Below are 27,515 nucleotides of genomic sequence, written 5' to 3' on the forward strand. Positions count from 1 at the left end.
AGAGAATAAGAGGCATTGAGTTTCTAAAGAATACAAATATCTAAAGAGAGATCTGAGTGGGTTTTAAAATTTTTTAAAAATATTTTAATATGTATTTTTATTTTTGGCTTAGAAGAATGAAGATTTAAAAAAAATATACAAAATAAAAAGGATACTCAATGGGCCTGACAGGGCTTTATTTGGACTGCGCTCTTATTAGGCTGGACAGAGACATTTTCGGGCTTACCAGGCCAGCAAGGTCCTCTCGGCAAAATGTCCGGAATTATTGGGACTCCCATAAACGGCCCGGCCCAACAAGTAGCTATGATTATGGTGGTCCGGCCGGTGCGGCCCGGTTTATTAACAGTCCTATAGAGGATAAGTGCGCTTTCCATTTAGTTATAAAGTTTACCCTAGTTGATTGGAATCGGAACATTTCAAGCCACAGAGTATCCACGCTTTTCTTCCTTGCAATATTAAAAAGGCATCGAACGTAGAGGGACGAAGGGCTCAAAAACTAAATAAGGGCCAGGCGCTTTTCCGAGGACTTCGCACGTCTATAAATACACCATTTTTCTTTTGTCGTTCTCTTTTTTGTTGAGCTCAGAGCGCCTGTTCTCTTAACGAGCAGCATGCCTAGGGCTCAGAGGCATGAAGTGCGATGATGAAGTTCAGCTTCAAGCCATGGATTTTGATAAGGACATGACGCTCTTGTCTGAAACCTTTGTAGAGATTTTGAAGGAATATCACAATGTCAAGGTTGGTGTTCATTTAATCTTTTTGGGATTTGTTTTCTATGCTTTTGAAATTATGATCTGAATGGACGTATGATTTGAATTAAGAACCAGTTTAATTAGCGAATTTTGTTTGATTTGATCGATTTTTTTTGTTGTTTTGGGATTTTATGTGACTCATTTTCGTTATGCTTGATGAGTCAATGATTAAGATTGCTTTCTGTTATGTGTATTTGTCCTTTTTTCTTTGTGATAATTAGTTGTTTAAAAACTGAGGCTCTATATTTGTATGGCCTTTGTAATTCAGTTGTTTTGTTAGTTATTTCGATGTTTATGATATTTGTTTGTTGAGGGTTGATGAATTGTGCTTGAACCTGTTTAAAAATTTGGTTCTATGTTTTATTGTGGATAGAAAGGATATTTAGACTTTGTATTCTCCCACAAAGTAGGATTTTTGATATGATATGCCTAAGATAAGCGTAACAAATTATTGTTTGTCTAATTTGTTTGATCCTTTGATTGTTTTTTTCCCTGTTTTTAATTTGAAATTTGGCATTAAAATCTGGAGGGGGATTTCTTTGCATAAAATAGAAATGAAGGGCTTTTGTGTCTCAATTTTAATAGTTTGGGTTTCAATTATCTCATCCATTGGTTTTATCGAAGCACTCCTGTGGGCATGTTAATCATGCTCTGTGAAGGTTGAGGCATAAAATGGTGCTCAAATTATTCTTTCTTCCATTCCTTCCTTTTCTCTATGAAAGTTAGGCCTTATCAACAATTAAAATAACAATTATACTCATAGAGGTAAGTTACAGTCTTTTCATGAGTAGGAGCCATGTTTGTCTAAATATCAATTATGAAAGTGTCAAGCTTGTTCGGTGACACATAGATCTGACTAGCCCACAGCATGTGCCATGCATGTGTAACTATTCAAATTACCGACTATTTTTTAGATCTTATATTTGAAATGTAAACGGATAGTATTTATGCAATAAAAATATAATTAAAATTAAAAAGTGCCATATTCCTTATAACTAAAATTCTCAGATTTTAAAAATGCCATATTCCTTATAACTAAAATCCTTATAATCTGAGGTTTTAAATTCTTATATGGAAATAAACTCTACTTAGAAATTAAAAATGTCATATTCCTTATTTGCACTGGAAAATTAAAAATTCTGATATCCTTATAACATGAGAGTTTATATTTATCGTATATGGGAATAAAATTTACCTTTTAGGACTCCATTTTATAAGGAGAACTTATTTTTTGAATTCCTAGTTTTGGTGTATTTCTTATTTTATTTATCGTCGTCATCATCATCATCTTAGCCTTGTCCCGACTACTTGGGGTCAGCTACATGAGTCTTGTTTTGCCATTGTGCTCTATCAAAGGCTAAACGCTTAGTCAGACAATAGGTCACCATATCTTTTCTTACTACTTCCATCCATGTTCTTTCTAGACCATCCCCTTGTCCTTTTAAAGCATTTCACTTGAACCAAATTGCCCCTCCTAACAATGGTGTTCTATGTCTACACTACACATGGCTAGACCACTTAAGTCTACTTTATATCAAAAGGCAAACTGAAGAAAAAAACACAAAAAATAAGGATTATGTCTTAATCCCATGCATTCAAGGATACCCTATTGTAGGGAGGTATTCCTACTTTATAAGGAGAGGAAGATATGCAAGGAAACCTTAATTCTTAGGGCTGAAATGTGCAGGGGAATTTCGTTAGGGCTGCAGAAAGATATAAGGGTATTGTGAAGTCAAATGGATTTGACGGCCTTTAATGCATGAGTATAACAAACACACTTGTATCCTAAGAAATTTAAAATACAAGGTAAGATTAAATGAAGAGCCATTTTGTTGTGGCTTACATTGTATTCATGCGATTGGGATTCAATATTACTGTATTAGTTTTTAAAATATGTGAAATTTATACGTTTGAATTCTGGTTGTTCTCATGTGATGCTCTTTATGATAATGTTGTTTACACACTATGAGTTTCTTGGAGCCTTTCTTTGAAGATTGAACGCTTGTTTCATTTCTTTCCACTTGTGACAAGGAGAGTTAGAACTTGGAGCTGCTACATCTCTAGGCACTACCCATGGTGCCAAAGCGGTAATTTTCAACCAAAAGGCCAACGCAAAATTGTGGGTTTTATTATGTTTTTCTTTCATTTTTCCCCACTATATAAGTTCAAGCTGCAGATCTCTCGATAATGATCATGCTCATCATAGTTTTGATTGCTAGCACGTATAGAAACCGCTATCTTATTTATATATCTACTTTCTGTGGGATGTCATATCTTTGCCAATTTTTGTTTTCTATTTTTATTGTTCATGCAATTGAAATTGAATCGTAGTTTTTGAAACATGTGAAATTTATAAGTTATAGATATAATTAGTCTCATGTGATGCTCTTCATGAAAATGGTGTTGTTTATGCACCAAGAATTACTTAGAGCCTTTCTGGTTCATTTGAAAATTTAACTCTTATTTCATTTCTTTCTTTTGCAATTAAGAGGATAATTAAAATGAAGAGTTACTAAGGGTCTGTTTGATAGCACCCTAATATTCTAATATTTCGGGATAATGTATAAACTATCATAATCTTAATTATATTAGTTTGTGTGTCTTGTTTGATAGGGTCAAACTATATCTTTTAATATTTAAATAACTCTCAAATATTTGAATTCTCAATAATTCAAATTTGAGTTGAATTTTGCGGGATTCAATTTCGCCGTGTATAAGTTTTTGTGTTTCTCCGTCTCTCGTCCACTCAGCTCTCTCTCAAAGGAGACCCTACCTCTCTCTCTCTCTCTCTCTCTGGCCATGGAAGAGGCCTGTGAGCTCTGGATGGAAGAAGGCTTGTCTAGCTCCGTATCTCATGAGTTATAGAAGACAAATTAATTCAAAGCAAGGGTCCACCATTAAAGAAACTACTCAGAGCTTGAACGGATTGGGATGGATTCAAATCTCCCTGTAGGGCTCTCTCTCTATGCTTTCTTTTTCGCTCTCACTCTAGAAATCAAGTACAAAGCTTCTTTCTCTAGGATGTAGAATGCCTTCATTTCTTTCTCTCTCTAGATTTTGGAAACAGGGGGCCCTATAGGGTTATCGAGACAGGGGGAATATACTGGGTTTTGAGGATTGCAAGGGAAGAAATCTACGTGTTGTAGTAGAAATGATATCGGAGACCACTGTTTCTCTCTCTAATATTTTTTTTAAATTGGCTGGCTGCCAAAGGGTAGTCGATGGGGAGGATCTCTGGTTTTTGCTTTACCTTCACTATGAGAAAAGGCTTTTCCCTTCTCTAGTTTTGGCATATGGACACGCTTCCAAGGTAATGCTCCAGAGGAGCTATCTATCTCTCTAGCTTACTGAGACGGTGGAATGCCAAGTTTAATGGACTTTGGATAATGTTCTTTTCTCTTTCAAATGCAGCAGGCTTCAAATGGTGATCATCCAATCTCTCTTAACAGTCAAAAGATTGATAGGCTCGAAAAGGGGTATTGGAGAAGCTACTCAGTTCTCTCATGCCTCCCGTTCCCTTATTGACAGAACCCATTTCATCTTGTTCATACTATTGATTTGGACGGATTAAAATCTAGGGTTTGCCACAATATAAACAAAAACAACATTGGAATGCTCGAACACGAAATTAGAGAATTGGGTTATCACAAACTGCTCGAGATTTTATTTCAATGGAAAGTAGATGAAGAATTGGTGCTTAGATTTTCTCATTTTCAAATGGTCTTAAAAAAAAGGTGGGTAAAATGATAGAAGACGAAAAATTGCTAGATGAGATATAGAGAAGGGTCTAGTTCCTAGTCTTGTAACACATAATTCTTTTAAGAGGTGCATATTCATGGACTTCAATGATCACTGAAAATACAGGTAGACAATCAAATGTGCACAGAAAACATATATTAAGATATTATAAAATCCAAATATATGAAATAAAAGGCAATTTCTAAATATTTAGATATAAATCCTATTTTGTCAAACGTATCCTAAATCTCTAGACATGGCCCAAGGTGCCAAAGTGGGAACTTTCAACCAAAAGGGTAATACAAAGTTACGGTTTTTATTTATTTTTCCATTCTTTCATTTTTTTCCTATGTAAGTTCATGTTGTGGAGTTTTTGATAATGGTCATACTGAATCATTGATCATAGTTAAGCATGATTACTAATATCGAATGAGCCGCCATTTTTTTTCTATATCTATTTTCTGTGGGATATCATATGCGTGTTCAATTTTTAATTTGTATTTTCATTTAGGCTCCTGATTTAATTATACAACCAAAATAAGGTATTTATTTATTTAATATCCATGTGAGAATATTGCATAGACTTTTACCAGATGAACCTAATGGTTATATCCTTTAACTGCAGGATTTTGACACGAAGAAGCATTACGAGAGCTTCCTCTTTCTTCCCACCTACTCAGCCTTCTAGTGGTGCAGCACTTACTAACTACGGGAAGCCTTTAGCTTCAAGGCTTCCTTCCATATTAGGCAAGCATTGTAGCACCGTAGTGACTAACCATGGAAGGCCTTTTGCTTCAAGGCTTCATGCCATCTTACATAGATATTATTCACCACCAACTATTCTCGCGAAGAACCGAACTGCTCAGAGAACTGTATATTCCAGATCCATACCCTTTATGATTACTAAACCAAAGTTATATAAGAATTACCACACCAAGACTAATTTTTCCCCAACCCCAAGTAATCCTGTGACACATCATTCCCAAGTTGCCTGGAGAAGGGTTTCTCTACCACACAAGTGTACTTCTATTGGTATAATAGCTCGTGCTGTGACCTTGGCAGTCACCAGATCACATCTAACTCCTACTCTTGTTGCATTCATCATTGGAGAGGCAGCATGGGCCCAAAAGAATTTGGTCAAGGCCGAAGCACTTCAAACAAGGGATTCACTATACATGCGGGCACAAGATGGGCGTGCTTATTTCACTTCATTTATTTTCTCGCTTTTGGAGGGTGTCATCTTACTTCTAAGAGCAGTCTATCTTTCAATTTTATTCATGCCAGCCATAACTATGGCCCCATTCGCTGATTGCTTTGGTTCCCATTTCCGGAATACTTGGCTCCGAGTTGTTCATAAAACTCTAGAGAGGGCAGGGCCAGCATTCATAAAATGGGGCCAATGGGCTGCTACTCGACCTGATCTATTTCCTCAAGATTTATGCACAGAGCTTGCGAAACTTCAAACCAAAGCACCCGTTCATAGATTTTCCTATACTAAGAAAACCATTGAGAAGGCATTTGGTAGAAAGATCTCTGAAATTTTCGAGGAATTTGAAGAGGAACCTGTGGCATCTGGTAGTGTTGCTCAAGTACACCGAGCTTCTTTGAGGTTCCAATACCCTGGTCAGAAGGTCAAACCCATTCTTGTTGCAGTGAAGGTTAGGCATCCTGGTGTTGGTGAATCAATCAAGAGGGACTTCACGATTATCAACTATGTGGCAAAGATATCAAACTTTGTTCCTACTTTGAGGTGGTTGAGGCTGGATGAAAGTGTGCAACAATTTGCGGTTTTCATGCTCTCTCAAGTTGATCTCGCGAGGGAAGCTGCACAGCTTAGCCGTTTTATATATAACTTCCGCAGATGGAAAGATGTATCATTCCCAAAACCGCTATACCCGCTTGTTCATCCTGCTGTCTTGGTGGAGACGTATGAGCATGGAGAAAGTGTTGCGCATTATGTGGACGAGCTTGAGGGTAATGCTCGAATCAAATCTGCACTTGCTCATATTGGGACTCATGCACTTCTCAAGATGCTGCTGGTAAGTTTAACTTCATTTACTTCCCGATGTTTTTTGACTCTTCTCTTCTGCTGGCCAAGTTGATTGCTATATGTACATTCTTGTGTTCCTTCATAATGAAGTAATTAACACGTTTATGCATTTTTTAAATTAGATATTTGGGACTGTGTATATATATCTGTGAGCTCGTTTTTTTTGAGCTTTAATGTCCTAGAAAATAGCCAAAAAAAAAAAAAAAAGAGGTTCTGGAAATGTGTACATCCTGAGGTTGTAGTTCATTCTATAATTTTATCCTTTTTTGTTAATTTCAGTGGTTGGTTTGTAGGCCCCATTTTAGTGTGCTATATGACCATTTTGGTGTGCCATATGAGCGTCTTAAATAGAAAGGCTTTTCTTCTAGAAGAACTTTTTGAAACTTCATATATTTCCTTTCTTCTAAAAATATTACTATTCTTTATTGTCTACTTAATTTTTTTCATCGGAATAAATGACCAAATGTTTTGAATATTGTGGCAATACTTGAGCCCTTACCCTGTAACTGTCATTGAAGAAATGTTCTTCGTGGTGGCTTTGTTTCTTCTGGTAGTTCCAGATCTATCTGCTGGCAGTGTCATAATTAGTGTTCATCCTTCTTTAAGGTGCTTATGAAACCATTGCATTTAGGATTATCCTTTTCTGGTTAATTAATAGGATACAAACATCTTTTCTACAAGGATTTTCATAAATATTTCTTTCTTTTTTGGTTGACATGCATTAATGACTTTCTTTTTCTGATAGAAATGGATAAAAGCATCTCATATCCCTTTGGAAAATATATACAACACATGATTTTGAAGCATACCATTTTTTTTTTGATCTATATGCATTTAAGACTTATTTCCTCATAAATGTTCGATCTAACATGGATATGAATTATATTGAGCTATCCCTATGGGATTTGGATCGTGTTCCCCCATATGATATTAGGATCCAACCAAGATCCAGCTCTTGGAGCATGTGATCGCTGAGTGGACACAGGCAGATTTGTTCAAAAACAAGCCCCACAGCTAGTTAGGAGTGTTCTGGATCTGTAACCTTGCCAGTTCTGGTTGACTCGGGCTAGGTCGAGTCTGGTATGTCGAGATTTAAACACTGGATCAAGCAATCAGCTTCAGCCCTGAATCCACAGTCGAGAAGATTATACTTAGAACTTGAATCCACTTTGCAAATAACTATGAATATTCCTTGATGAGATTATCTTTAATATGGTATGTTATAGGAGAGGGTGTTAGACTTCCATCACTGACTCAATTGGACACAGAAATGGCTTAATTATGGCAGAACCAGTTTTAAATGGACGCACCTTCCAATGACAATATTGGTTGATATGGGAAAAGGTTGGAGATGGCATTTATGCTGGTTGACATGCCATGTGCTTTTGTTAACGTGGTCATGGTCATTGATAGAGTCCTCTAAACTAATGCATCAAATTGTTATTGCCAATTTAAGAAAATATGAGTAAGTGTATGTAAAATAGGGAGCTTGTAATATATTATTCTTGTAACTACTGTATAAACAAGTTTTTTCTTTATCATTGTTTATAAAGAAATATTGTAACTTACAAAAAAAAAATATTACTAGAAATATTATTAGGGTTCAGCTGGTCACCGAACCAAAAAGTGGCATAATTGGTTATTGGTCTGAAACTTGCCTTTGTTTTATGACAAGCTTTTGTCAATGGGCACTATGAAATACAAAGAAACAAAGAGTGGAATAGGCAAAATAATATAAAAACAACCTTGCACTGCTAGTAGACTAGCTTGCACTGCTAGTAGACTAGCCTCTTGCACCTTACTCTCGGGTCTTGGCAAGTACATCTGCTCCCTCACTGGCCCCCACTTGGAATATGCCCAAAGAAAACCATCATGCTACCCAAAAAGAAAACGCCTCAATTGATCTCCTAGGGATGGGATCATCTGTTTTGTCCAATGCAATTTAGAGGCATATCTGGTCTGAATTGTGTCAGGTGATCGGTCAGGTCTTACTAAAGAGAAGAATGGGTCCATCCACCTAGACAAATCATAAAAGTTTTCATAAACTATAAGGGTTCCATTTTAGCTTAACTTTTAAGCATTAAACATGTTTTTTTGAAATTGAAATCTGTACACATATGCCTGATCTTCGTTCATCAATGTTTTGGGATGGATATCAAGCTCTAAGTGACTCAAAAATTTCCTCTAATAACATCTCTCAAAATGAACCCAATAAAAAAAGGTAAGATATTAGATAATTTCTCGAACTTGTACAAATTTTTAGATCCAAACAAAGAAAAATCTAAAATCTTTTGTTTCTTTTTTTTTTGTGGGGTGGGAGGGAGGAGGAGGGAGGGGGAGGGGGGCGATTGTGGTGGTGTGGTTTGGGGTGGTGTGGTTTGGGGTGGTGTGTTTAGAAAACGCTTCCTGCAAACCCCACCCCAACCTTCCCCCCCGCCCTCACCCCCTCCGTTCTTCTCCCTTGCGCATGGGTGAAAATTCCTTTTTCCCACCTTAAGAAGGGGAAGATGACCCTAGTGCCCCTTTCTTGAGGGCATTCTCCGCCCTCAGGCAAGTAGTGAACTAGGCGGATGCCTATGCCTAGGTGGGGGGTGCTCTCGCTGCCTAGGCTGAAGGCAGGCCCCTTTTTTGCATCTATGCTATGTGCAGATGAGTACCATGTCGTAATGGGTTCTTGATTGACCATTCCATGAAGCAAATAAAAAATCATGATCGATAGCCTCCAGTGCTGGTTTTATTTTCTTCAACTGTATTATATGTGGCTTAATTCCACATTGTTTTGGGTATATTGGCTTGATTTGCATGATTGGCAAGCTTCAATCTCTCGGTTCTTGACCTTCGTCTTGAAAGCAGGGCATTAGTGGGTCACATTAGACCAATGTTAACAAAGTGGGTTTTTCCCCCTTCAGACATGTTTTTGTTATGGGATTGTCTACAAAGAAACAATATATCTTTGGGTACAGTTTCTATAAGGTTTTAACCTTAAACAATCCAATTAAGGCGCACCTCCAAATTTCATCATAGCATGTAATTTTGTTGTAAAAAAATATTAGGATTATCTTAAAATCTATTTTCATATCTAATTAGAGAATTTTAAACTTTAAAAATGGTTAAAATCCAGTAGATCTATAAACATATGAAAATCTTTAAAATGGACGGTCTAGATATGTGTTGCAAGATACACTATTTCTGAGACTCCAAAACTTTTGTTTTCATATTCATACATCGAGATGATCAATTAGAGGGTTTTCCAACATTAAAACAACCTTTCCGATAGAGTTTTGAGGTGCATCTGTAATTCTACATTTTTAGGTTGCAACCTTATGTAAACTTTTTCCTATATCTTTTGTACATGGAGGTCACAATCATTCTTGTCCCTTAAATTTCAAAATGGATGGTTGTTAGACTGTCATTGAATAGACAAAGTTCCAAAAAAAATTCTTGAACTTCGTGACTTATCCCGAGCTATTCAATTTGACATCTAATGAGTGGGAATGATTGTGACCTCCATGTACAAAAGATAAATGGTCTCTTTGTAGACAATCCCTTTTGTTATATGCTTTCACTGTTTTGTTTTTAACTTGTATATTTATTTTTGAATTTGGGGCATTTTGTTAATTTTACAATGGAAAGAGAAAATTATACACAGTTGGATTAGATTTTTAAGAATCACCACATTTAAGGCATGGCTAGAATGACTCAAATTCCAGTTCAAAGATTTGTATGTTTGAATTTTTGATGAGAGGCGGTTATTAATATGTCTTGTTGGCGTGGTCTTTTGGGTTTCCAAGTCACTTGGTGCACGTTAGATTGTAATTGGATGTGAGGTCATTATCAATTATGTAATTGGATTGTGAAAGATGGATTCATCTGTCTGACATTCATATTTGATCTAATTTTACTGTGTTTCCAGGTGGACAATTTTATCCATGCAGATATGCATCCTGGCAACATTCTTGTTCGTGTGTCACATTCCAAACCTCCGAGGAAACGCTTGTTCAAATCCAGGCCTCATGTAGTTTTTCTTGATGTGGGGATGACTGCTGAGCTTTCCAATAGTGATCGTGTGAATTTACTGGAATTCTTTAAAGCGGTTGCTGTGAGAGATGGACGTACTGCTGCAGAGTGCACTCTAAAATTATCAAAACAACAAAATTGCCCTGATCCAAAGGCCTTCATTGAGGTACTATATGCACCCTTGCTTACCGTATGTTGAATGTTTTGATTTATTGCTTGGCTTAATGGATGGTATTTTTTATCGTGACATTTTAGTAATTCCCTTGCTTGTTACTTCCATGTGATGCCATGTTATTAATTGCTTTGTCCATTCTGATTCTGAGCTATACTTCTTATTGAAATAATATGGCTCTTCAATATATTTCTTCGAACTATTCAATATATTTCTTCAAACTTACTAGATTAATGTACTATGATGCTATGTTTAATCCACGAGGATGTGTTGTGCATTATTGATTTGACAAATTTGTAGAACATCTAACATTTCGTTTCAATAATTAGTAATTATTTGTTTCCAGCATTTCTTATTGACAACGTACTCATTTAACAAAATTATTTTACTTTAGAAATTTTCTTTGCTCCATCCAAACTTCCCCAAGGAAAATTTCCAAAGTGAAATCTATGCCATGTTACATAATTGTGGTCTGGATGGGTGTTCTTACACCAGTTTTTATTTTACTGTACTCATTTTTTGCTGCATCCATGCTTCACTGAATTCGTTACTAGTCATTTTCGTGAATATATTAAAGCTTCTTGGCAGGGTCTAGAATTATCTGTCTCATTTGGATTGATAAGGATGTAGCACTTTTTTTACCTTCTATATTCTCTCCATTGAATATGCTTTCTCATAAACTATAAGAAAGAAATAATATAGTTTTCACCCATCTCGTGTTCAATCATCTTAATGGTCTGGGAAGGATGCTTGTCAGAACTGCTATTTCTCCTTTTCATCAGCATTGATCTTAAACTGAAAAATCTTAGATGTCAAATGAGTGGAGCTGATAGTTTATTTGGCATGCCGATCACATTGATACTCCCATGTTAGCCAACCCATTCTCCTCCATATTTTCGTTCAAGTAGAGTTATATTCGTGATATTTGAAGTGGAAGAGCATATATGTAATCTTTCAAGATATTCTATATGGTTCTCCCTTTCTTTTCTTGTCAGAATTACTAAAAATGCTTGGGAACTTCTCTGGGAGTGGGAATGGTAGCAGGAAAGTAAATGATTTTATGCGAGTAATAGCTTAGGGTGTGCCATTTTTAGTGAGGTTGTCATTTCACTGGGATTGCCGTCCCCCTTCCATAGGCAATCAATTTTGACTCGGAACCCACCCCCTATATATAAAGAGATAATGAGTAAAAGATGAGCCAGTTACCTTGGATTCGGGGTCGGTTTGAACGTGCTCGAGTTTAACGCCCTCTTAGATCTCTTGGTGTATAGGATACGGGGGAAGCCCTCCATCGCTCTACCGATCGTGGGGTAGCAGGGGATACGATATTTCGGGAAATATCTCTTGTAGGTGAGCGCCTGGACCAAGTAACACCTCAATATCTTTCGGGGGTGAGCCCTTGGACCAAATACCCTGAATTTGCCAGAAGAGGAATCGGAGTCGGATCCAGGTGACCCGAAAACCTTCGGGCGAGGGTTGATGGCCTTTCAATCAATCAGATTTGCCTAATTAGGTTTGAATTTCCTTGGATTTGGATGTAGTGATGTCCATCTTTAGATATGGGGGAGGTTAACTAGGGTTTATTAAGGTAGGTTTTAATGTCTTTGGGTTGGATTAAGTATATGTGGGCTGGGTTTTAGGGAGGGTTAACTAGAGTTGGTTGAAGTTCGAGTTAGGGAGGTAGGGAATATGGTTACGTGTAGAAACTTAACCAAGGTTGGGGGTAAGGTTAGAGTTTGGGGTTGAGGTTTATGACTAGAGTAAAGAGGGATGGGTTGGGTCAAGTGTAGAGACTTAACCAAAGTTGGCCTAGGGTTGAGGGATAAAACTAGGGTCAAGTGTTTTGGGTTAGATGTAGAGAACTAAGGTTGGCTTGGGGTAAGGGGATATAATTGGGGTTAGGTGTAGAGGTCTCACCTAGTTTGACTTGGGGTTAGGGTTGTGGGTTAAGGTGCCTAACAAGGGTTAAGGGGGGAAAGGTAGGATTTTCTCTCACTAAACTTTCCTCTCCTCTCAAAGGTTGAGTGATAGACTTTCTCTCTAAGCAAGGAAATCCTCCTAATGAGGTAGGTTGGGGGGTTTTTATAAACAACCCTCATACATGTGTTTATTACCATTAGTTGGATGGGTTGATGGGTGAAAAACTAAAAAAAATTTCCAATAAAATAAGAAAAGGAAAAATTGGACACAAACATTGTCCGAAAATACAACCTAGGTGCACAAAAATAGAGCCTCTTCCTGCCACATGGTATGGGCCTTCATTTATCACATTTCAACTTCAGAATGGACGGCCGTGCATCAAGAAAATGTAGATTGGGCTGCCACGATCATTTTGATATAACTTTTGCGCGAAAACCCAAAGAGTCGGATTTTCAGCTGTTTTTCGATGTGAGGGTTCATACTCTTCTCCATAAACTTGTTTTGATCATTTTCTTCAGAGGTTGTGGTTATTCACTATTTGCTAGCTGGAAAACTGTAGGGGGATCCACCACGATTATTTTTGCAGAAAAGGACCCTTGTTTGGTCGAGTTATGGTTCGGTGAAGTTGTCAGAACTCGAAAATTCTTTGTCATCACAAGTCAAGCGCTATTCGAGCCTCCCTTAATTGTGGCTCACCATATGTCATTGCGAAGCCCTTCGAGTCGCGATCAAAATGCTTTTTATTTCAGCCCAAGATGCTTCTTGGAAGTGGAGATATTGCAAAAATATCGGCAAGGGGTCTCGTGGACTGTGAATTGCATATCCACGAAAGCCCATGAACTTCTCTCTAAGATTTCTTGCAATCCGAGCGACCATCTTCCACATATCATATGCTGAATGAGAGCTCTCGGCGAGGGTTATACCATATCTGGATTTGAACGTGATCCCCTTGGTCGTTTAAGAGATATTGTTGTGGGAAGCTTGCCCATTGTTAGGAGTGTAGCACAAATCACAAGGCCTGCATGGTATGTCTCTCTTTATATCTTTCCTCCAAGAAGTGGATTTGGCTTTGCTTCTCTCATCTCCTATTTCTCTATATGTGTGTGTGTGTCTATATATATATATATATATATATATATATATGTCAAGAGGGCGATAGAGAACTAAGGGAGATAGAGAAATATAAGGAGATGAGAGAGGCGAAGCCAAATCGACTTCTTGCAGAGGGAAAGAGAGAGTGGAACATAACTTCCTTATCGGACCCCTCCTACCCAGGTCGTTCTTAAGAAGAAATAGCTGAGGAAGAAATTAAACAAAATGCTTGGGAGACTTATTAGGACTTAAAGACCCGTTGGGTGTGATGCAATCTACCTAAAATTAACCCTAACAGTAACTCGCCATACTGGACTCACTCCTATTTAATACGGGATTAAGGATAGTCTGTTTTCATGAACTAACACACCAAGAGACAATCTCAATTAAGAGACAAAGTTTTTGTAATTCTTGTTTGCTTCATTTGAAGGCAAGGTTCAAATTTATAAGCCCTAGGAGGACTCTTATGTCTCCTTTATATCATGTCATATAAAAAAAAGGATAAGAAGAATCCTACTTTACATCCTATCGAAGAAAAAGTAAATAAATTAGATAAGAAGAATCCTACTTTACATCCTATCATCTAAAGAAAAAGTAAAGAGAATCTGACCTTTTATAGAATATCGTTATCATTTTTAATACATTCACATCATCAATCATCATCATTGGAGCTTTTTCCCAACTATTTGGGGTCGGCTACACGAATCCTAGTCTTCCATTCTGCTGTATCAAGAGCCCTACCATCAGTGAGGCCATAAATCCCTATATTTTTTGCTCTACTACTTTCAACCATGTCTTTTTGGGCCTACCACTAACCCTTTTTGACCCTTCCGCTTGAACCAACTCATACCTCCTAACATGGATTGTACTGCCTACGCTGCGTATGGCCAACCCACCTAAGTCTACATTATCTCATCTTATCGCCTATTAGAGCCACACCTAAGTCTCTTAAAATGTATTCATTTCAAAATCTATCCCTTGTTGTCTTGCCACTTATCCATCTCAAGATCCTCATCTCAGTTACACTCATCCGAGGGCATGTTGTTTATTGACCGCCCAATATTCTGCCCCATAGAGCAAAGCTTGTCTCACAATTGTCTATAGAACTTGCCCTTCGGCTTTATTAGTATGCGGCGATCACATAAAACTCCAGTTGCACATCTCCACTTTGTCCACCGAGCTCTAATCCTTTGTGCGACATCTTCATCAATATCTCAATTTTCTTGGATTATTGTCGTATGTGCGCTCATTTGGTATTTCTTGGCCATCAATTTGAACTACTTCCTCATCTCTACTCCTATCATTACTAAACTTGCATTTCATATGCCCTGTCTTAGTCGGGCTAATTTTAAAACTTTTAGATTCTAGAGCATCCCCCAAAGTTCTAACTTTGAGCTGACGTTGCTTCATGTCTCATCGATTAAAATTATGTCCTCCGCGAACAACACACACCACGGTACCTCATCTTGTAGGTGCCGAGTTAAGTCGTTCATAACCAAGACAAAGAGGTATGGGCTCAACACTGGCCCATGATGTAGACCTATTGTCACTGAAAATTCACTCTTCTCTCCACTAGTTTTTCGCACACTAGTTAGCGTTTCCTTGTACATATCTCTCACAAAGTCGATGTAGTATCTGTAGACTCTTTTCTTTTTCAACACCTGCCAAATTAAATCTTAAGGTACTTTATCGTAGCTTTCTCTAGATCAATAAAGACCATATAGAGGTCTTTTTTCTTCGCTCTAAACTTGTCAATCAGTTGCTTAAGTAGAAAAATGGCCTCAATTGTTTACCTCTGTGGCATAAAACGAAATTGGTTTTCTGATACACTCGTTTCATGCCTTAGTTGTTGCTCTGTCACTCTCACCCATAGCTTCATAGTATGGCTCATAAGTTTAATCCCTCAATAGTTAGCACAATTATGTATATCACATTTGTTCTTTTAAATGGGTACTACAATACTTTTTCTCCATTCATCTGGCATTTTTTTTGTTCTAACACCTTGTCGAACTGCTTAGTCAGCCAGTCAATGTTGATCTCCCCTATGCACTTTCGAACCTCTATCAGGATACCATCTTGTCCTAAAGCCTTTCCTATATCCATCCTCTTTAAAGTTTTTTTCACTTCCGATATTCTAATCTTGTGAATATATCTTTGACCTCCGCCTCATTTATGCCAACGACTCTGTCTGCTGTTGTGTTCCTATTGTGTTCGTCATTTAATAATTTTTGAAAATAAACTCTCTACTTTTTGTTGGCCTCTTCATCCTTCATCAAGACCCTTTGAGCCTCACTCTTAATACATTTAATATGGTTTAGATTCCTACACTTTTTCTCTCTCATTTTTGCTAATTTGAAGACATCTTTTTCACCTTTTCTTGTTTTTAGTTTACCGTATAGATTATTATATGCCTTAAATTTAACCTTTCTTACTATTTGTTTAGCATTTTTTTAACATTTTTATATTTTTCTAAGTTTTCATCATTTTTATTACATTACCAAGTTTTAGAACATGATTGTTTTCTGTTAATGGCCTTTTGAAACCTCGTCACTCCTTATCGAAATTTCTTTTCCTTCCAGTTTCCCCTAAAACTTCTTTTGCCACTTTCTTAATTCTCCGAAAATTTATTTTGCCATTTTTTTAATACAATCAGCCATCTCATTCCATATAATATTGATCTCATGTTCAGAGTTCCATTTTCTGTTTTTAACTAATTTATCCTTAAATAAGTCTATTTCCTCATTTTTTAAATTCCACCACCTAGTTCTTGGACACCTATTAATGTCACCCCTTATCTTCTATCTCTTCTGCAGATGTTCATGACCATGAGCCTATGTTGCATAGTCGAACTCTCTCTTAAGATAACCTTATAGTCTTTACATGATTGTCGATCTACCTTCTTAACTAGGAAGAAGTCTATTTGGCTTTATATGATCCACTTTTATAAGTTTAAATGTTCATCTCGTTTTTAAAGTAAATGTTTGCTAGTACTAGTTCGTAGGCCATGGAAAAATGTAAAATAGCCTCACCCATCTCATTTTTGTTACCAAACCCATAACTCCCATGTATGCCTTCATTTCGTTTATTATCCTTCCCTTCATGACTATTTAAGCCCCTCCTAGAAAGGTCCTCTCTCCATTTGGTATGTTTTGGATTTGTCCATCCAAGTCCTCCTAAAATTCTCTTAATTCTATCTTCTAGTCTTACTTGTGGTGCATAAGCATTAATTATGCTAATTATCTCTTCCCCTAATACAAGTTCAATCTATAGGAGCCTATCACCTATTCTCTTGTTATTAACTACTTTATCTTTTAAACTGTCTTTTTTTAAATTTACGCCATTTTTATTATTATCCTTTCTTATATTCAACCAGGCGGAGCTGCGACACGTCCCTTCTAGGGAACGCCCTAGCTAATCCTCGCTCATTCTCACTATACTAGAGTTCTGGTACATCGCTTAAGGGGACACCCTAGCACAAGCAAATAACGTCGATTCAGGATTCAATGGACGTTTTGACGAAGTTTTATGTTGTTGGCTGCCTACCTAACACAACCTGCCTCCTTTACTCGGGCTTGGGATGAGTTAAGTGAAAGTTTAAGGTCCTCACCTTTCTTAGACCACTTATTGATCTAAATATATATTTTTTGAACATGTTAACATCTGATTGATCTAAATATATTATTGTTAAGATCAAATGCAAGAGGCCTTACCTTGTCCAAACCAACAAATCCCAGTGAAGACTTTGCATTGTTAGCAACTGCTTGACATGGTATGATTGAGTTGCCCCAGTAGACGACAATGTCATAATTGTTATGCGTCTGAACACCCCCCCAAAACCCCTTGTTTAGTGGGGTCGCCGTTCCCCTTCCATAGGGATCAAGATCCCTTTTAGTCAAGGATTTAGGCCCTTGTAAGATTGGGATCGAGACCCCTTGATGGCTGGGGAGCAAGATTGAATTAAGCTTTGGGGTCCGCATTGCCGACGCAAGGTTCCGAGGGGGGCTCCCCAATCCCCAACCAAGCTCTCCACATCTATAGTTAGTTCCATGGTGTCTGCTTTGATTTCAAATTTAGATGCTTCAGAGTTTTAGAATTGCTAAAATGGGCATGAATGAAAGCATGAATGAACATTTCCCTGAGCATGCCGGCATGAGAGTAGCTTGAGGCTTATGCATGAGCCAAACCAAGCTAATGTTTATAGTTAATGGTGAAAAACATCCACATAGACAATGTTTTAGGGAAGCAAAAAATTATATGAATGCTCATTTTGCTAGTTGGATACCAGATGCAGAGTATATTCAGGCTTATGCATCCGGATGAAGCTAATTTTCATAGTTGATGATAAATTTTTTATTTCCAAATAGAATATGTTATAGGGAAGGGAAATTTTGGTTAAGTAAATTTCGAGATTGCATTTAGAAGGGGAACCTTAGAAACATAGAAGCTTAAGAGGAAAAAGTCCATTCAATTTGAAAGATATTTGATGGTATTTGGGAAAATATAAGGATTTTGTTGATAAGGGATTATATTATGCTCTATATTCAAGGATCCATGTTGGAATTCTTGGTGGTTTTTCACTTTTCAGTGGAGAAATGCTTACTTCAGATAGGGCTGGCAACATGCCGGGTTTGGGCTGGCCATTCCTGGCCCTAGCCCAGTCCTATTCCCCTGGGGGCTGGGCCGGGCCAGGTTAAATTAAATAAATAAAAGGGAATCGGGTCTGACTTGGCCTGGCCCAAGCCTGGCCCATGTGTCCCAGGCCCTAAGTTTACCAGGCAGGGTCACCTGGTCCATTTCCACCCCCAACTTCCGAGAATGGTTGATGTTGCGTGGGGGTAGTTGAGTAAACACCTTCTGACATAATTCACCTTGTGTGTGTTGAGTAAAAGAAACATGTTTCTATGGATTTCATCATCTAATGGATAACTAGTAGAGAGGAATGTTAATTTTTTGGTTCGATACTCTACCTTTCTCAGCAAGACACAATTTTTTGGTTGGGTACTCTAATTTCTCCACAAGACATTTTTGTGAGGATTGCACATCTAGTGGTTGTATAAATGTGAGAGATGATTGTCATTTTGGGACTCTTTTAAGTTCCTCAGATTCAGTCCATCAATGAAGTTCCTAGCTTTTGTCACATATGAGCAGAAAGGAGTAATTAAATTGTGAACACCAATTGGTTGTAATTGTTGCCGTGTGTTTTTAAATACTCTCTTTTTCTCTCTCTCTCTCTCTCTCCAACCCCCCCCCCAAAAAATCATCTTGCTGCTGTTAGTGAAGCGTGGATAAACTGGTCTCACAGGATCACACCAGCTCACCATTCTCAGATTGAGGCCACAAACTCGTCTATTATCACTGGTCTTCTAACTTATTTTACTGAAATCCACTCAGCATGCTCCATAACTCTGCCAGGATGAAGTTCTCAGTTTTATATGTGACTGACTGTTTGCAAAATTGTGATCGTGGTTCACTGATGTGATCTACTCTCTTGTAACAATTAAATTAGATGAATATGTTCTAGTGTTGATTACTCTCCACTTTTGTTATGAAATCTGCATGTGAACAGTTCTCATGAACAGTACTCTGAATAGTGTTGCAAACCGTGCCGTGAACAGCACTGTAAATAGTACCATGAATAGTAAAAAGTGTTAAAACTCGAGAGAGAAAAGGAAAAGAAGAGGAAAGGAAAAAGAGAGTAGAGAGAAGATGAAAAAGAAGAGAGGAGATATAAGAGAGGAGAGAATGACATGAAATTCAGTCATTTATAATGTTTGTTTAGAGTTCACGAAGGACAAAAATACCCTTGACAATAAGTATCTTAGAATATATGAAAATGACAAAAATACCCAATATACGAAACAAGTTATTCTTTAACACTCCCCCTCAAGCTCGAGCATAGATGTTACCCATGCCCAGCTTGGAGCAAATCTACTGAGTCTTGTTACAACTAAGCTTCTTGGGGATTATATCAGCCAATTGAAAGAGCGGATTAAAGAGAAGAGAGGAGAGAGTGACATGAAATTCAGTCACCCCATGCCTCACTAACATCTTTATTTATAATGTTTGTTTAGAGTTCACAAAGGACAAAAATACCCTTAATGAAAATAAGTATCTTAAAATATATGAAAATGACAAAAATGCCCCAATACACGAAACAAGTTATTCTTTAACTTCTCATGCTTGAGCATGGATGTCACCCCTGCCCAGCTTGGAGCAAATCTGCCGAGTCCTGTTACGACTAAGCGCCTTGGGGATTATATCAGCCAACTGCTTAGATGACTTCACGTATGGGGTTGCTATTTGCTTGCTGGTCACTTTCTCATGAATGAAGTGATATCAACTTCAGTATGTTTTGTTCTTTCATGAAAAATTGGATTGCTCGTGATATGAATTACTGCTTGATTGTCACAAAATATCTTCATTGATTCAGAAACCCATTTCCTGCATCAAGGTGTTCAACCAATTAACTCAAATGTAATATGAGCCATGGCTCTATATTCAGCCTCTGTGCTAGATCTAGCACCACATTCTGTTTCTTGCTTTCCAAGTCACCAAATTTCCTCTAACAAAGTCATCATTCTTCTTGTAGATAAGTCCTCAGTGTGGTGTTCTATGAGAATGCAAACTGACTTAATACACTCACAACAAAGGCTATATCCGGTCTAGTGGTTGTCATGTAGATAAGTTTACCTACAAGTCTTCTATAATTGACAAGATCTTCTAGGTCTCCTTGATCCATTGAAAGTCTTCTATATTTGACAAGATCTGAAAATATCTAGTAAGTCTTTAGTTGACGAGATCTATGGGTGGTATTAACTGGTTTAGCCCCTAACATCCCTGTTTTTGTTAGTAAATCAGTTACATATTTCCTTTGGATAGACTAATAGCATATTGTAACTGAGCTACTTCAATCCCTAGAAAATACCTCATTTGCCCCAAGTCGTTTCTTTGAATGCAGATAACTCTTTAACTTATGAATTTCTTCTTGATACATGTAATAATAATATCAACATAAACAACCAAGATAATAGTTCCAGCTGCTTGTTTTCAAATAAATATTGAATGATCACATGGCTCTGCTGAAACCCATATGCATGCCATAACAAGTTCGCTGAATTTCTCAAACATTGCGTGTGGTGATTGCCAATGTTCAAGAAGGCGGATGTGGCCGCTTAGGCAGCTAGGGGTTGGGGCCAACCTTCTGAAATATACCAACTTTCTTTAAATGGAATCGATACCACAGCAAGCCGGAAAGTTTTTGTGCCAAAAAACATATGAAGGTATATGATTTAGCAAAAAACAAGCTGTCAAAACAACATCTATTATATTGTGGATGTTTCTTTCTGCTACCCCATTCTGTTAGGGAGTATGCTCACATGATGTATGATGCAGAATGCCATGTGTGGCTAAATAATTCTGGAAATCTTGAGGCAAATATTCTTTATCATTAACTGAATGCAAAGTACAAATATTCCTTCCAAACTGAGTTTGGATATCTGTATGAACAATCGAAAAATAGACAAGGCCTCAGATCTGTCTTTGATTAAATATACTTATGTCATCCAAGAAAAATTATCAACAAAAATAAATAAATATCGACCTAGACTCTGAATTCTAGGGCCCAAATGTTTGAATGAACGACTGAAAAAAACAGATTCTCATTTATTAATTCTAGAAGGAAAGAGCTTCTATGATGCTTTCCTAACTCACAAGCCCCACACTAAAGAGTTGACAGTGACTCTAGTGAAGGGATTAACATCTTCAAATAGAAAACCCATCACCGCGTCCTCTATTTCCACCACTTCTTGTTGCCTTGACCTCTACAATGACCTCCCCTTGAATCAGGACCTTGTCCTCTATTTCCACCACCATGGCCTTTGCCATCATTTCTACCCATGGAGGATGTTAAAGCAGACCCATCACCAATGCTAGTAGCCGATGAAGAAGAAGGTATAGTAACCTGTTGAAGGTGAGAGTATACATTAACATTATTAAGAGAGGGAAGTTCACTACTAGTTGAGATCTGCCCACAAACAACATGATACTCATAATTAAGGCTAGTAGAACTTTGAAACTCTAAATTTCTCTCTTTGCTTTTTAAGAAGTTTAATATCATTAATTAGGGGTTGATAAATATTCGATTCTTCCCGCATACTTCGAAGAGAACTATAATTATCATTGAGGCTTTTGTCTCCTTCTTGTAAAAGACATACTCTCATAAAGTAGATAAATCCAAGAAATATTTTTAGCAGAGGAGCACATTTCCTTTACAGTTTCTTACACTTCCGTAGCAATATTATGGAACATAACATCAGCTTTCATATGGGGTTCCGTGCTATTCCATAACCGTGTCGTAATCTAATAGTTCTCCTTAGGTCACATATCATACTCGCTTTTCGACTCTTTTGGGCCATCTTTAATTAAAAATTTCATTTTACCCTTGCGCCCAAAAAACCTTTTTGGATTGAGCCCATAAAAGGCAATTTGGACCCATTTAATTTTTCATTTATTGCTGGAATTCCTATTAGTCACTAATAGTGGGAATTCCAGGTTTACTTTCCTTGGCCATAAGAGCAAAACAATCTCAAATAAGCAAGGTATGATAGTATATGTTAGGTCACACACTAAAAACACATTAAAAACTTGCTGGAAATTTATAAAATCAACAATTCACAAGAACAAAACAACATATAGCACACAATAACTTCTCAATCAACTATAGGGAGAACACTTGTCTGTTTAAAAGCCGATGCACAAAGCTCTTTCTACTACAACATACAATGAAACCCCAAAATCCCCAAAAAAAGTCACTCGTAACTTCTGCAACACACCTTGCAGCATTTCACACTTGCTCTTCCAGGCTTTTCACATCCAAGAGAGGAACTTTTCAATGGCACGAACATTCACAACACACAGAGGCTACCATGCTGGCCTCACAAACAGAAAGGAATATTTCTTGATGATATTAGCACTAATAAAAATAAGGGTTTACCTCTCCTTTTTTTTTTTGGTTAAAAACAAGTAGCTATTTCTTTAAAGAAGAGACAAGAAGACAATAAGCAGATTGGTGCTCTGGTACCATGTGAACATTACTTGTAAACAGTGTTGTGAATAGTGCCCCTGAAGAGTACCATGAATAGTAGCATGAACAAATAAAAGTGTCAAAACTAGAGAAAGGGAAAAGAAGAGAGAAAAGATGAAAGAGAAGAGCGGAGAGAGTGACATGAGATTCAGTCACCCCATGCCCCACTAATATCTTTTATAATGTTTGTTTACCCTTAGTGAAAATAAGTATCCTAAAGTATATAAAAATGACAGAGATGCCCCAATACACAAAACAAGTTATTCTTTAACACTTTCTATAACTTAATAATTCACTCAGTCAGGTAATACCATTGCTGCTTCATAAGTTTTTTGAAGTCTTGATCTTTATGCAGTAACATAATTCACTTATAGGCTGATATTTAAAATTCTACTCTACCCTTTGATATCATCGAGTTTATTGATTCTTATTCTCCCTTTATACTCAAGTTCAATATCCTTTACACATTCGCCATTGACCATAAGTGTGTAGCATCTTTTCCCCTCATCTTGTTTCTTGGGGTCGACCAATCTAAAAGAACTATTTAGCAGCATCACAATCAATCCCAGGCATCATTTCTAGAGTTGGGTGGATTAATTGTGGAATGGAAACATAAAATAATGAAATGACTCTCTTACATACACATGTATAACTGAAAAACACTTCAGAGTCATGCAAGTTTTAAACAAAATCTTAAAGTATATTGCGATTGACCAATCTAAAAGTACTACTTTTCAAGGCAGCATAATTACTCCCAGGCATCATTTCAAGAAATGGGTGGTCTAATTGTGGAAACCTGAAATATTGAAATGGCTCTTTTGCATAGGCACGCATAACTGAACTACTGAAGAAATGCATGTTTAAAATGAAATCTCTAGGTATCTTTTGAGCAGCTATCTACAAGCAAAATGCTCCCCTAGTATGGCTCTGAAGCTTAAACTGACTGCACCATTTGCTCATGTTTCCCGCTAATCATTAATCTATAGCCTATACGACATTGATGTTTTGATTAGGTTATTCTATTTCCTGAAGACAATAGACTGACATACCCTATCTGATAAGGAGTACTTTCATCTGTTTCAGAATCTTCAGTCATGCAAGTTTTAAACAAAATTTCAAGATATCTTGCGATTGACCAGTCTAAAAGTACTATTTTTCCACGCAGCATAGTCACTCCCAGGCACCATTTCTAGAAATAGATGGACTAATTGTGGAAACCGGAAGGACGCGGTTAGCATGCGGCCAAGCTCGCACATGTAGAAATGAAGGCTTGGCAATAAATATATTTTTAAATATAATTTGATCCTAGTTTTTTGAGAATATATAATTTTTAACATGGAGGTCATGAATATGAAAAAATAAATAAATTTTGAAAAATAGAAATAATAATTATATTAAGAAAACATTTGGACCGTTAGTTACAATTGTTTTTAGATGGAATGCTTTATACATCTGGATCGCATATTGTACAAATGCAGTCCACCCCGCATGAAACAATTGTTCTTTCTAGAAATGGGTGGACTAATTGTGGAAACCTGAAATATTGAAATGACTCTTTTACATAGGCACGCATCATTGAACTACTGAAGAAATGCTTGTTTTAAACGAAATCTCAAGGGATCTCTTGAGCAGCTATCTACAAGCAAAATGCTCCAGTAGTATGGCTCTGAAGCTTAAACTGGCTGCACCATTTGCTCATGTTTCACGCAAATCCTTAATCTATAACCTATATGACGTTGACGTTTTGATTGGTTCATTCTATTTCTTGATAGTGAAAGACTCATATAACCTATCTGAAAAGAAGTACTTTGATGTGTTTCAGAACCTTCTTTGGGCCTTTGAAAACTTCATAAGCCCTTTTTGAGTAGGGCAGTCAGCTAGTGTGACATTTGACTTGTAATTATAATTCCATATTCTATAATACCAACCAATAGAAAGTTTATTATGTAAATAATTGTAGTAATAAGGATTTTTAGAGGAACCATGGTGTCTGTTTGTGGATGATATCTGCTGATCACTGAGTTCTTGAATTCAGGAATAAATAAAATCCATGGCAATGATAACAGTTAACAATTTCCAAGAAAAAAAAAAATCCATGGCAATGATAATCCTCCAATAATTTTGTTATTTTTTGCTTGTTTCTGCAAAATTTTCCATCTGGTGACATTTTTATATGAGTTTTTCTTTCTATTGAGATTATGATAGGAAGTCAAGAAATCCTTTGATTTTTGGGGGACCCCTGAGGGTGATATTGTCCACCCTGCAGAGTGCATACAACAGTTACTTGAGTATGTTCGGCGCCATAAAGTCAATATTGATGGTAACGTATGCACAGTGCTGGTCACCACTTTGGTTCTTGAGGTACTCTCTCTCTCTCTCTCATGTGCATGCATGCACGCACACACATAACCAGCTGTTCTTGTCACTATATTCAACATTACCTGTTATGAGTAATGGTGTTTCATTCGGAAATATTCATGTTAGAGCTTGGAGACTTTTTTCTAGTTGTGTATCTCAGGCTTCACTTGTAAATAGCCTCAAATTTCCATTCTCACAAGCGCAGGGCTCCATTGCCTCGTGAGGTCTTTTCCTTCCGGTCATTCAACATGGGCTAAGAGCAGCATTTTCAATATCCGCCCAATTGCAAAAGGTGCTAGCAAGCAGTGGTCCGTTGACCACCATTGCTGACCACCACTGCATCCTTAACCATGTTGGGTCTTTATTGCAATAGCCCCTCTGAAACGCAGCCTCAAACCTTGAGAACTTTGCATCCGCTAACCGAATTCTACATAATTACTGATGCATATCCAGAACTAGAAGCAGGCCAAAAAATAGTGGCCTTACTGTGTGGCTAGATAAGTATTTTTCTTGGAGAGTTTGGTAATGTCTTCAAGCAGCGTATTACGAACTAATTTTAAGTCTCTTAAATTCAGAGAGTCATAGACTATGTGTGATCAAACATTAAGAAGGATCAGGTTTGGTAACATTCAAAAATAAGAAATTTAATTATTTATATAAAACCGTTTATGTTCCTTAAGAAACATTAAAAGATGATGTCCATCCTTAACCAAAACCACTTGAGGTGGGCGAGATAATAAAACAAAAAAAAGGTTCTGAATCAGTCTTGTCCATTTCAAAAATAATCTTTCTAGATAAATAAATGATTTATAAGTCCAAAAATGCTCCAAATACTTCTAAAATGTTCCAAATCTATTGCCACTCCAAAAACAAATTTAGGCTCAGTGGTTCAGAGAAAGCTAGACGGCCCCTAGGTACCTGGTTTGGCACCCAGCACCTAGGCGCTGGGTGGACGCCTAGAACCTTTGGCACCCTAAGGTGAAAAGTTTTGCAAAATTGCATGTGTACTGTTGAAAAGCACATATATGCAGATATTTGTGTTCATTTTGTATATTTTTGCATTTATATGTATTGAAACTAACTCTTTCCATGCAGTTATATACGCATGAATGTTGAAACATGTTCAAAACTTCACATCATTAAAAATTTTGTAGAAAATGTCAAAAACATTAACAGGTCCATGGTGTGTACTGTCCGATCCAAACTGAGTATGACATACGCCATAGTGACATGGGAAAATAATCTCAACCAGATGATGAAATACAAAAACCTTCACTAGCACCGTATAAAAAATTTCAACAATAAGTGCAAGTTTTTGGATGCTTTTAGACCGCAAATTCTTTTTCCTTTTCAAAGAAATCTCAAAGTCAATTGACTTGGGGGCTTATATTCGATTATTATTTTTTCTCGTTGGGGGTTTAGAGAATACCCCCAATAGTTATTTATGTAAAATTCGTGAGTCAAAATGACCCAAAGTGCCCTTAGAAGCCCTTTAATCTCAAAAACAAGGGGTCTAGTACCTTGGCGTCTGCCCAGGACAGGGCGCCTAGGGAGGGCTGCCCAGGCTTGGGCATACACCACCCTAAGGTCCTTACGGAGGTGCCGTATGGACCACTTTTTGAAACAATGTTTAGGCTGTCAATGGACCTAGATCCAAGGGTATTAGAACTCCAAATCAACTTTATTTGGAGTTGAGCCAAAAACATCCTCGTTAAAGGGAAAAAGAAATGATATGGAGCTCAGAAAATAATCGAAAGTGATAAGATTTTTTAATATTCCTGTAGGAAGTAGGACCATGGAAAGTTCACTCATTAGATTCTTTATAATGCAATCCTTGGAAGATAGTTTGTTTTGTTTAGGTTTTGAATTGATCCTCTTTCTTCACGTGCTTGAAAATGTCTTGCAGGGGTGGCAGCGCAAGCTTGACCCAGGCTACAATGTGATGCAAACACTGCACACACTGCTTTTCAGAGCCGACTGGGCGGAGTCCTTGTCTTACACCATCGAAGGGCTTATGGCCCCATGATTAAAACCCTTATTTACAGTTTTGACACGAGTGACACTTTTATTCTTTACTCTGGTAAGGACATTATCCAGAAAATAACCTGGTCTTTTGGCTTCACACACCGTCTCTGCGCTTGACTCTACGAGTCAACACCCACCTTTTGTTTTTGAGAAAGAGAGAGAGAGAGAGATTTTGCATTTTTAATCGTGCAATAATTAACAATTTTGTATTTAGCTTTTAGCCCTTTTCATCTCTTATCACTTTTTATCTTGAAGTGACATAATTCAATATAATAAAAGTAAATCATATGGGGATATACATTAATGGCA

The 27,515-nt window shown here is 37.3% G+C and overlaps 1 protein-coding gene across 4 annotated transcripts; it reads left to right on the plus strand.

Moving 5' to 3' along the window:
* Positions 1–578: 578 nt before the first annotated feature.
* On the plus strand, positions 579–27,515 carry LOC18431689 (uncharacterized). 4 transcript variants are annotated; one of them, XM_011624052.3, is made up of 5 exons: positions 579–738; positions 5,116–6,529; positions 10,454–10,723; positions 25,029–25,184; positions 27,088–27,515. In XM_011624052.3, exons 1-5 carry the CDS (start codon positions 731–733, stop codon positions 27,205–27,207), a joined length of 1,968 nt encoding a protein of 655 aa, XP_011622354.1. In that variant the 5' UTR covers positions 579–730; the 3' UTR covers positions 27,208–27,515. The 4 variants fall into 4 exon arrangements, with proteins under 4 accessions (XP_011622354.1, XP_011622355.1, XP_088714500.1 ...); XM_011624053.3 differs by having other exon boundaries at positions 25,090–25,184; XM_088858374.1 differs by lacking the exons at positions 25,029–25,184; positions 27,088–27,515 and adding an exon at positions 19,044–19,278.

The sequence above is a fragment of the Amborella trichopoda genome, chromosome 2, assembly GCF_054954075.1.
Source record: "Amborella trichopoda isolate Santa Cruz 75 chromosome 2, AtrichopodaSantaCruz75HAP2 v2.0, whole genome shotgun sequence".
NCBI lineage: Eukaryota > Viridiplantae > Streptophyta > Magnoliopsida > Amborellales > Amborellaceae > Amborella > Amborella trichopoda.